The 12,475-nt window shown below is 40.3% G+C and overlaps 1 protein-coding gene across 1 annotated transcript; it reads left to right on the plus strand.

Moving 5' to 3' along the window:
- Window positions 1–2,424: 2,424 nt before the first annotated feature.
- Window positions 2,425–3,283, plus strand: LOC119571109 (tRNA uridine 5-carboxymethylaminomethyl modification enzyme MnmG-like). Its single transcript, XM_037918565.1, has 2 exons — window positions 2,425–2,509; window positions 2,700–3,283. The coding sequence occupies exons 1-2, from the start codon at window positions 2,425–2,427 to the stop codon at window positions 3,281–3,283; spliced, it is 669 nt and encodes a 222-aa protein (XP_037774493.1).
- Window positions 3,284–12,475: the final 9,192 nt, after the last annotated feature.

Below are 12,475 nucleotides of genomic sequence, written 5' to 3' on the forward strand. Positions count from 1 at the left end.
AAAAAAAACCCACCTTTCCTACTTCCAAAGGAAAAGCAAAAAAAGGGACAAAAAAAAAATTTAAAAAAATTCTAAAAAAAAAAATAAAAGTTAAATTAATTCAGCGGAAAAAGAAATGAACATGGCAGGTGGGGATTATCCTTTTTTAAAAAAAATGATTCATGAAAGTGTATTATTCAATAAGCAAATACTGCTATTCTCTTCCCTTATTTCCAAGGAAAAAAATATCAAACCCCTTGAAAAAGAATTGAATAAATTGAATCCCAATTATTTAAAAATAATCCCACTCCATCATGGTAATAAAAAAAGCCGGATATTAATCTGGTCATTTATGAAAGAGAAACAAAGGATCCCTGGCGGAATTTCAGATGGAAATAATCTATCTATTTTTAAAACCCTTCCCTCCTTCATCACAAACCTCACATCCATCAAGTCTTTATATTTTTAACCGGATTTTCGGAACCGCAATAATATCCGCCCTTTTTCCTTTTTCGATGCTCCCCAGCTTATCTTCCACACCTAGGAGTTTGGGGCACATTCCATGGTGGCGGATTTTTATGGTCTCCATCGGTTTCATGCCCCCTTCCACCATTATTGGAACTCCTTTGCATTTTTTCCATGAGGAAAAACGCCTGCATCTGTTCCGAAGCGATTTTCACACCACGTTTTATAGGCTTTTGTGAATGTATCCTGAATCTTAGGTCCGATTTCCAATCCCTTGGGTGTAACGACTGCCGGAAAGTATCCTTCAACCCGAGCCGAATCAGCCACAGACCAGCCCGCCGTAATCGTAGGCACATAATAATGTTCCCTTTTTATCATTAAATCCATTGTCCGTTCGCTCATCATAGTACCTTTTCGATGGAAGCCACGCCGCCCTCTACCGCCCTATACATTCCTTCGTCTCCGTGGGCATGGGCTGCTACCTTGATACCAAAATTTCATTCGCCGTTTCCACTATCGCCCGGATTTCTTCCAGTGTGAATGCGGACGTTTTCCATCCCGCGCCACACTCAATACCCCACCCGTAGCCGTAATCTGATTTAAATCCGCTCCATTTTTCACTTGCTGCCGAACCGCCTTCCTACATTCATCCGGTCCATCCGCCACACCTTGTTTTCCCGGGCCGGGATAATCCAACAGATCCTTCTTTGCTTTCCCTTCGTAGGGTCGGCATGCCCCCCCTGTGATGGCGAGGATTTTGCCGCCGTATAAATCCGGGGACCATCCACGAATCCTCTCGCAATGGCTTTTCTGTAAAGAAAAATTCACACCGACCCTCCCAAATCACGTACCGTAGTGAACCACTCATCAAAGTAATTTTTTGCAAAATCTACGGAACGATAGGCAATATCAGCCTCATTCATGATAAAACGATTCAGATACGCATCCTTTTCATAAATCTCTCCAAAAGGACATGCATATCCATTAGTCCGGGGAGACGGTCTTGTCCTTTTAAATCAATGATTCCCCTCCTTCCGGCGGATGGGTTATAGCCTTTTCTGACCTCCTGTATTTCCTTTCCATCTATAATGTTGTCATGGCATCCATCACTTTATCCGACTTCCATCTATCAGCTTTCCGCAATGGATGTGAGTGGTTTGGGCGGGGAGGGTAAATGTTATGAAGAAGGATAGGAAATTTTGAGGGTGTTTTTCATCTGATGGTAATGTTTAGATTTGTAATATTCGATTGGGGAACTCAATTTACTGTATCAGAGTTTAATAATTCGTAATTTTGTATAGAATTTTGTAGTTATTTTTTCGTGAATATTCCTCGGTTACAGGTGTCGGACACCTTGGAGGTGTCCGACACCTCTCGCATTTCAATATAAAAGTAAGGAATATGTTTCCAAAGTATGATGTAATAGTGGTAGGAGGCGGACACGCAGGTTGTGAAGCGGCAGTGGCTGCTGCCAATTTGGGTTCAAAGGTTTTTATTGGCCACAATGAACATGAATACCATTGCCCAAATGTCTTGTAATCCCGGCGATGGGGGGCGTGGCAAAAAGGGGAAATCGTGCGTGAGATAGATGCGATGGGTGGCTATTCGGGTATGTGACCGACCACACCATGATACAGTTCCGTTTACTGAACCGCTCCAAGGGACCGGCGATGTGGAGTCCGAGGGCACAGAAGCGACCGAATGCTTTTTGCAGGAAAATGGCGTGAGATGTTGGAAGCCCATCCGAATGTGGATTTTTGGCAGGAAATGGTAACGGGACCATCGTAAAGATGGAATGTGCAAAGGCGTTTACACCTCCTTGGGATTGGAAATCGAATCCAAAAAAGGTTATCCTTACGAATGGTACTTTCCTAATGGCTTAATACATATCGGAGAAAAGAATTCGGAGGAGGACGAGCTGGAGAACGTGCAGCGAAAGGTCTGGGTGAACAGCACAGAACGGTTTCGAAATCAGGTAGGATGAAGACAGGAACGCCTGCCCGTGTGGATGGCCGCTCCTTGGACTGGGCTGCGATGGAAGAGCAGCCAGGAGATGAAAATCCGGGTAAATTCTCCTTCACGAATACGCCTACCCTGAAAAAACAACGTCCTTGCCACATCACATATACAATAAGGAAGTACACCCAAAACCTAAAAACGGGATTCCCACCGTCTCCCCCTGTTTTACAGGCAAATCCAAGGACTCGGACCCCGTTATTGCCCTTCGATTGAGGATAAGATTGAACGTTTTTCAGACAAGGACAAACACCAGCTTTTCGTAGAACCAGAGGGATGGAATACTTGCGAGATTTATGTGAATGGCTTTTCCTCTTCCCTTCCGGAAGATATACAATACAAGGCGATGCGGATGATTCGGGGCTTCGAGAATGCCAAGATGTTCCGTCCCGGGGTATGCAATAAATATGACTTTTTCCAGCCTACACAATTGAAAATGACCTTAGAAACCCGCTTGATTAGAAATCTGTATTTCGCTGGACAAATCAACGGAACTACGGGCTATGAGGAAGCCGGAGCCCAAGGAATGATGGCAGGTATCAATGCACATTTAAAAATAAACGAGCGGGATCCATTCATACTAAAACGCTCTGATGCTTATATCGGCGTGCTGATTGACGACCTTGTGAACAAAGGCACCAAAGAGCCATACCGTATGTTTACTTCACGGGCGGAATACAGGATTCTGCTTCGGCAGGATAATACGGACTTACGTCTGACTCCTCTCGCAACCGCCTTTGGGGATGCAGGGCATGGACAAACGTATGGCCCGTTTGTGAACGAAAAGAACGAGGCAATCGAAGAAATCGAGGATTCATCCTGAAAGGGCAGATTACGCCTGACCAAGTAAACGGCTACTTGGAATCCAAGAACTCCACCCGCATCAAGCAAGGCATGAAACTGGATAGAATTCTACTTCGTCCCAATATGTCTTTGGCAGAATTGAGAACCGTAATTCCTGCCGTTAATGATTTTTTAAAAATCAATATGACCAAGAGCCTATCATCTCTGCTGAGATCGGGATGAAATATGCCGGCTACATCCGAAAGGGAAACAGGAAATGGGGACAAGATGAACCGCTTGGAAGCTGTGAAACTGAAGGAAGATTTTGACTATGAGGAGTTGTCTTCCCTCTCTGCTGAATCCATCGAAAAACGAATCGGGTGAAACCCATGACCATCGGTCAGGCAATCGTATCTCCGGAATTCGCCCTAGCGATTTTTTCAGTGCTTTTGGTGCATTTGGGGCGGTAATTCGCCAGTTTGGGAATCGCTTTCATCATCTTTCCTCTTGCTCAGACCCTATTTTCCAAACCAAAGGAATAAGGGATTAAGAAATAATATTACCAATAGGGAAAAAAAGACAAACCCCCAAATCGTCCGGTGCCAATCCGAACCAAAATATTTCTTCGTCTCCATTCAGCATAAAGGGTATCAGGCCCAGTGCAAATTGATAATATAGTCAGCATAATCGGAATGATTTTTTGCCGGAATGCTTTTATTTATAAGGAAAATTTTTTTTTATTTGTTTTTTTTATCCTAAGTCCGTTATAATCATTAATGATAAGGATCAAGCTATTGACAACCAAGCCACTCGTGAGCAAAAATGAGGGATATCCCCCTTGGTCAAAAGAAATATCAAACAGATAAAATGTTAGAAAAATCCCTATAAAGGAAACGGGAATGAGCAGTACGATAACCCAAAAGCCTGCCGAAAGGATTTTGAAACAGGATGGAACACACGAAAAAGATAAGTCCAATGACAAAGGGAAAAATAAGCCGTATTGGGCTCCGCCCCTCTTCCCTGCCCACATCATACCCGACATTTCCTTCATGGAATAGCCGATTGGCATTTGCCTCTTCATTTGTTCCATGCAGGCCTTCAGATGCCGATTTCCGAATTTGGCGGAACCCGTATAGTTCCATTCCACCATTCTGATATACTGTTGGTTTTCTTTGTGTATGGCAAAAAGCCACCTTCCGTTTCTCCAACTTTGAAAGCGGGCCCGATGTCCAATCTTTGGGAATCCTTTTCCTTTTGTTTTTTTCTGGTACGACCATTTGTCTTTAAGGCCCATTTCATGAGCCACAAATCGTACATCAGTACCATTAGGAAGGATAAAATCATGCCTTGCCTTCCTATCAAACTCTTCCACATCCCTCAGGGTCTCATCAATTGAAATGCCTTTGGGATGCTAGGGATTGCATATCAAAATCAAACAAATATTCATACAAAACCTTGGTCCACCATTCACATTGGCCGCTCGGTTCATTCCCTTACACGGGGATGGTCCTCCAACAAATCCGCCATTCCATTCAAAATGTTTGTCCAAACCATCAAAATCATAGCCTACATGGCCAATCTGTAACTCAGAGGTCGTCCTGCCGTACCATTTCCGAAAGCCTTACCCACTCCATAGATATTCCATTCCACGCCCCCAAGGTTCAGTGCGAATCGTGTGAGTTTGGGGATTTTAGGGAATAGGGAAAGGATACATCATAGCCCTTATTGAATGCAATACTCATGCTCCCGTATTGTCCACTACTTATATTCGAGGTATATCGCTTTATTTCCGTATCAAACGAGGATAGGTATGCCTCCAGTTTCCTTGAAAACTTCATCCATCTGTTCCACAGTAGCCCCATTGGGCATACTTGGGTTCCACATGAAGTAAGGTCTCACTGATTTCCCTTTTTCCACTTCCCTCATAGACATAATTCTTGAACAGGCGGAGTGTTCCGCCCAGCGTCTTGTCCAGGATAGGCTTGACATACTCAGAATAAGCATCGCTAGCAACAAAACTGATTATAGGAGGTGAATCCATCTATCTTGGAAAGGGATGAGGAGGTAGGAAGCCCAAAGGAAAGTATGGCTATGAGGATGACCCAAGGACGGAACTGTGTAGGAATAGTAAGGATGACTTATAAAAATTTGGGAAAATCGGACGGTACGTTCTTCCTTTTTCGGAAAATGTTTTCCTCTTTCTTTTTCGAAACCCCCAAAAAATCCGATAAACCCGGGAACCAGGAGGTAGGCTACCAAAAGTGAAACTGACAAATTGATACACAACACCTTTTGCGAAATCCGACAGATTCACCTGCCACTCCAAAGGAAGAAAGAACACAAGCACCAATGCGGACAAGGTAGTAAGCGTAGCACCCATAGTGCCGCAAATACCGCCCTATTCTTTTGGGATGAAAATGGTGATCTCACAATGATATTATCCATGATAATACCAAAGGAAACCGTAATGCCTGCCAAAGCATACAAATGAATCGGACTCCAAATAAAAAACAAAATGAACGACAAGCCCAAATTGGCCATAAGCCTAATAGGATGAGAAGTACATGCCTGACATTCCTATTGATTACAAAAACAAAAGCAACAATAATCCTAGGGAAAACCCGGTACGCCACCAAATCTTATTCAGTTCCTTTTCCAAATATTCCGTTCTGTCATTATCCAGTGAGAACTCGTAGGAATGAGGTAGTTCCGCCGTTCTCCCTCAAAATGGCTTTCTTGAGTTCATTGGCTACTTGTATGATATTCGCATCTCCTTCCGCATGCATAGCGACGGACACTGTTCTTTCCATTTATTTTGAAATGATTCTCGGGGACGCTCCTCAACTGTATCTTGGCTATAAACGCGCCCCCTTGATAATACTACCTTGATATTCGGGCTGACACTGATATTCGCCAATTCCCTCTGCCCTTTTTCCCTCATAGTTTTTTAATTTTATAACTACCGACTCCCCATTCTCTTCTACCCTACCCAAAACCGAAGTATTTAAAATTACTTTCCAAGGACTCCCTCAGTCGCTGGTTAGTCAGTCCATCTGCTTCATGAGCCCGAAATCCAGGAATCAGGCGATATTCCAAGTCGTTCCCTCCTGTCCCCCACTATTTCTTTCACACCCTCAACCAGTGACAATCGGGGCTTTAATCTTTCCTTAGCTAACTTGAAAAATGTCAGAGGTGGTGGCGGTTCCGTTTAGGGAATAAACCAATACCGGACGTTTTTTCAGATTATCCGAGGATTATCCAGACCCACCCCAGGAAAGGAAACGCCTTCGGCAATTCGGGATACAACGGTCTGACCTTGGAGGACACCTCGAATTCAGCCCAAAACCCAAGTCCAATGAAGCCTCCATATCCAAAGGATATTCCCTTGTCCGTTCCCTTTATACGGAATAAAACCGCTCCACACCAAGCACAGTATTTAGCATTCCTTCAAGGGGAGTGGGTCACTTCTTTCTCCAAGGTAAGTGGCGATACGCCCGGCCAGGCATAGCTCACATTAACAGAAGGGGAATGGGCACTGGGTGTATACCCAAAGGGGCAACAAAAGGAAGCAATGCCACACCAATCACAGTGAACCCCAGAAAAGTAAGAAAATAAAAAAATGGGGAAACCCTCAAATCAAAAGCTGTTTTTTACCTTGTAAGGTAAGCAATAAAAACTTTAAAGTCCCTCCGATATTCGTTTTTTTTTTTTTATTGGCGATATTTTTTACCCCGATATTTAATTCCATGAACCAACAGCCCCCTATCCCTAAAAACAAATTTTTCCTTTTTTAAAGGTGGCGGGTTTGTTTAAAATTCTTTTGTTATGAAAAAGATGATGTTTTTATTTTCGTTTTTATATTCGGACTTTTATTAACGGTCTATTTTCCCAAAAATACACTGGATGCCCAAACCTCAAGTGCGGAGATAGCGGGAGATTGTAATTTTTGGATTGTAATTATTCCCAAAGAAAACCCATCAGTGCAATAAATATGCAATAGGCTCTACATGCCTTGCCGTTAATTGCGGGGATTTCCTATTGTTCTCCTTGTGTAAGTACCGAAAATTAAAAAAATAAAATGATGACTGAAAAAACCGACCCTAAAAGTATCATAATCATACGCCGTTTATTTTTTATATTCATACTCTCCCCATTATTTTTCTCTTGTGTAGAGGATAATATAAACAATAATTTCAGTCATAAACTTACACATAATCCCAAGGGGGGTTTCTCCCTATATTTGGATGAAAAATCCCCCTTGGGTAGCAAGACTATTTTCCTGAGGAATGAAAAAATAATGATTTGGAATGAAAAGAATTCCAGTATTGATATTTATGACTTAAAAAAGAAAACAGAAACCGGCAAAGCATATTCCCATAGGAAAAGATGAAAAAAAAAAAACATAGATGTTCCGATGGGTTTCTTTCCCACCACGGATTACGGGTTTCCTTATTCCCTCTGCCATGAATTATATAGCAGAAATGAACCCGGAGGGCATCGTGCTGCAAAAATTATATTACGATGGTATTCCCGGGCATATTCCATATATTCCCATAGTTTCCATGACCGCTTTCGGCAGCCTTTCCTCGGATAAAGGTAGGATATTCGCTCGGGAATACGGAACATAAACTGATGCTCGAAAAGGATTTCTCCATTCATGATTATGCTCCCATATATGAGTTCGACTTCAAGAGCAAAGATAAGAAAATGACAGCCTTCAGGTTTCCCGATGATTATTGGGAAAATGGTAAAAGATCGGTACAGTTTTCTTGGACAAAAGCCAGGAAAAGTATATCATAGCTCCGGGAAAAGCCGAGGAGATATATGTAAGTTCAGACCTGCAAAAATAGACAACATCATCCATATCCTCATGAAAGGTTTAATGGCTTCGATCCATGAGGACATGAAAAACAAACAAACATTATATGAATGGGTGGGAAAATTATTATGGCAGAACCCATTATATAGATATTCTCCATGACCCTTACCGTAAAGTGTACTTACCGTTTTTTCAATGTTCCACTTGATGAGGATTTTGCAGGAATGAAGCCGGATAAATTAAATCATATTTTTGAGCACCCTCCTAATTTCGGCATCCTGGTCTTGGACAAGAATTTCAATATAATAGCCGAAAAAATACGAGAATAATATTTTTGAGAGATACCAATGGTTCGTGGGAGAGAAAGGACTGTTTCTGGGGGCAAATCATACGGACAATCCCGAACTGACAGAAAATGAATGGATATTCCACCTCTATGAATTATTCGCCAAAAAATAAGAAACGTTAAAGTCTCTCCGATATACGTGTTTTTTTTTATTGGCGATATATTTATCCCGATATTTAATTCCATGAACCAACGAACCCCACAACCCCCACAACTGATTTCTTTTTTCCAAGGTGGGGGGTTTTTTTAAAATTTTTTTTGTTATGAAAAAGATGATGTTTTGTTTTACCCTAAATTTGTATTTTTTTTAGGGACTATGTCCTCTATAAATGCAATATGTTGTTACACAACTGTTTTTGACCCAGGCTCTGGCGAACCGCTAGCTAGTTTTGGTTGAGAAATTCTATGACGGGTGGGGAGATTGTAGCGGTGACTGCCATCCGGGGAAAGGAAAAAAACGGTATCCCGGGAATTGAAAACGACTATCATCTTCCTTTTGGAATCCGTCAAGGTTTAAAATTATTTATTTACCTAAAATTAAGTCTTGGCAGATTCCAATTTAAATTCAAACAAAACTTCAACCAAAAAAAATAAAATGTTTGTTTCTGAATTTTTATTTCCTATTAATTTTCTATTTTTTTGCTTGGCTGCTCTCCCTTGGAAAAAAAAATCAATACCCGAAAACATTAGTCCCTAAATTAGAAAAAAAAATTTCCTATTGACAGGAAAACCAAACCTTTCACATATTCAATTCAATACAATGATAAAAAAATAATGACATAGAAAGCAGAAAAAATGGAATAGATTTTTATAATTTGGGGTACAGTAAAAAAACAAATCAAATTTCTTTTGAAAAAAAACGGACCTGATGGAATTGGCAAACTTACCGGTTTTTAAATCATTAGAAAATAAATCCATCCTGCTTCTAAGAAGTCATAAGAATGACTTGTTAATCACGGATACCAAAGGGCTTATAACTGACACCATAAAGTTCAATTCTGATGAAGAAAAAATAGAACACGGAAACTTTATGCTCAAATTTCTTCCCTTTCCAATGACCGTTTTAGATTCCATTATCTATATAGCGTCCCTACCTTATTATAATACATACAAAGAAAAATCAGTAGGGAAAATAATGGAAACACAATATGATTTGAAATCAAATGATTTTTCAGTTTCCTTCAGCTATCCTGATGCCTATAACAAGATTATTTTCAATAATTTTTTCACTCGTTCAGCCGTACTATTAACTACAGCACTAATGAATGGTTTATGCCTTCCCCATTTCGGATTCTTTGTATGTAAAAAAAGATGGTATTACTAAAACACTCCAATCAAAGAGTCTTGCGGATAGCCAAGCCATTGGTTTCAATCATGGCTACGATGAGGAAGAAAAATATTACATCATCAACCCCAATTTATGGCACCATTATTCATGACAGCTACAGGAATGTGTACTATAGGTTCTTCCATCACTCTGTGGATTATATAAATCCGAGAACAGATGAAAAGGTTCTCCCTAAGAAAAACCTTTTAGCAAAAATGATATTGGATAGTGAGTTCTTGACCATAGGTGAGTATTTCCCTAAGCAGCAACAGTTTGCCTTGTAGCATCTCAGTTTTTTGTAAATGAGGATGGATTGTGGATTTCAAAATAACAATGAAAGTTGTGACTCATTCAACGAAGACGTTTTCTCCTTCTCCTTATTTGAATTGATTGATAATGACCAAAAATAAATTTATACCCTCTTACCGGGTTCTTATTCTGACCATATTCGGATGTTCAGAAAATACCAATACCTTATTCAAGAACTACCTTTCTGAAATCATAGGTAAAAAAAACCATTTGAAAAAAGGTTTAATCATTCTTCCTGTAACGAGAAACAACAGTTGCCATCTATGCAAATTAAAAGCAAGAGATCTAGTTTTAGAACAAAGGGATAAATCTTAAAGGATTCTACCATAGAGGTCATAGCTATCGCACCAAGTAAAAAAGAAGTATTCTCTTTTTTCAAACAAACCCATTTCATAGAGAATAATATCGTACTAGATAGAAAATCAAGCTATATCAAAAAAGACATTGGTAAAGAGAAACCCGCTATTTGGTCAAAACATGGTAAAAAATGGAAAAGTATGATATAATCAGTTTTTCAAAACATCGACAGTATCAGTTTAGTCCACTTCCAGTAAGCAATAAAAAACGTTAAAGTCCCTCCGATATTCGTGTTTTTTTTTATTGGCAAATATTTTTATCCGATATTTAATTCCATGAAGCAACAAACCCCATATCCCTACAACTATTTCCATTTTTAAGGTGGGGGGTTTTTGTTTAAAATTCTTTTTGTTTATGAAAAAAGATGATGTTTTTATTCTCGTTTATTGCCCTAGGTTCAATATTTCCCTTGTTAGGTACACCCAGGGCTACAAGCTCAGACTGCGTCCATATGCGGAGACCCTAAAACCGGATATTACAACGATTTTCGACCAGGACTGTTGTGAGAATGGAGGTCCTATATTTGCCTATGTGGAAACAAAAAGACCATAGAAGACAACCCATTTTCCAACCCTCCGAGCTTCCTGTAGGGAAACTCGGAAACCAATTATATAAATTCCAATTCCATCATGAAACACCCCCGACTCCCCCTTTATCTGTTCTGTCTGCTTGCCATCTGTTCATGTGCCACGGAAAAGGGCTACGATGACACCCGAACCTTAGTCCATACAAAAAATATTAGCATTCCCCTGGATTCATCCATGCCCCCCCACGCCTTCGGTATCAAATACCATGACGGCAGCATATATTATCTGGATAAGAAAAATAATAGAATCATTGTCATTGACTCCAAAAAAAAGAGCGTAGACAGGATAATAGAAAAGCAAAAGAGAAAAGGGAACAAGGGGGTAGGTAAAAAAAACAGGCATCAATATCCTACCAAGTGGCAATATGCCTCATATCCTCCTCCGGCAGGCCTTTCCTGTACGAAAAAGACACACAGGGAGAAATTCATACGGGAAAAATTGACTTCGGGGATGCGATTGCGGACAATCAGTCGCCTCTTATCTTTCCCCTGGCGGCAAAATGCCAAAATAATTGGCGGAATATGGAAATGCCCTATACATACCGCAGCAACTGTATGCGAGCGGTGCCGGAACAGAAAAGCTGAACCTCCTAGCGGATCATTTCAATACAATCATAAAAAACAAGGGCGGGAAAAGCGAGTTTCATGATTCTCCCTTTCCCCGTGATTTCTTCAAAGGGGGGATTCCCTTCCGAATCAGGCATCCACAAAAAGTCATGATAAACATTTCATACACGCATTAAGGGGCGACCATTATATTTTCGGTTATGAAATTGGAATCCGGAAAGAATATCGTCATGAGGCACAAAGCAGATCCTTCCTGAAATCAAGACGATGGAAGAATCAAATATTTACAAACTGGATTGAATACATTACGCTTGTGGGGAGTTATGAAAGCATCCATATGACCCTACAAACAGGTATATTACCGGTTCGTAAGACATTCCGCCCTTGATGATGACGAAGTGAAAGAAAATACACAGCATTATTATCAGTATCCGAAATACAGTTCGGTCATGGTGATGGATAAGGATTTCAAAAAGATAGGAGAGATAGAGCTTGAGGCAAATAAATATAATATATACAACATATTCGTCGCAAAGGATGGTTTGTATATTTCGCTCGCCAATCCGATGAACCCCGACTATTCGGAAGATGGGATTTCTTTTGCAAGGTTTGAATTGAAATAAAAAATAAAAAACGTTAAAGTCCTTCCGATATTGGTGTTTTTTGGCGAAATATTTATCCGATATTAGAGTTTGTTAGGAATTTAATCTAATCATTTGTGCATACCTGTCATTTCCATTATCTTAGAATTATCATCGAATAAAAATCCTAAAATTCAATATCATGCAAAAGTTCTTCCCTGCACGAGGCACAATATATTTTATTTTCATATTATTAGCTGCATGTTCTAAAGACCCTAAGGATAGTCACGAGTATAAATCCTATATATGGAAAGCAAAAAAACAAATAAGTATTGATAAT

Source organism: Penaeus monodon, unplaced genomic scaffold (assembly GCF_015228065.2).
Source record: "Penaeus monodon isolate SGIC_2016 unplaced genomic scaffold, NSTDA_Pmon_1 PmonScaffold_5162, whole genome shotgun sequence".
NCBI classification, from domain to species: Eukaryota; Metazoa; Arthropoda; class Malacostraca; order Decapoda; family Penaeidae; genus Penaeus; species Penaeus monodon.

Coding starts and splice junctions, on each gene's coding strand:
- LOC119571109 (XM_037918565.1), top strand. CDS start 2,425: ATGAAGACAGGAACGCCTGCCCGTGTGGATGGCCGCTCCTTGGACTGG. Junction 2,510..2,699: donor GCCAGGAGATGAAAATCCGG/GTAAATTCTCCT, acceptor AACGTTTTTCAG/ACAAGGACAAACACCAGCTT.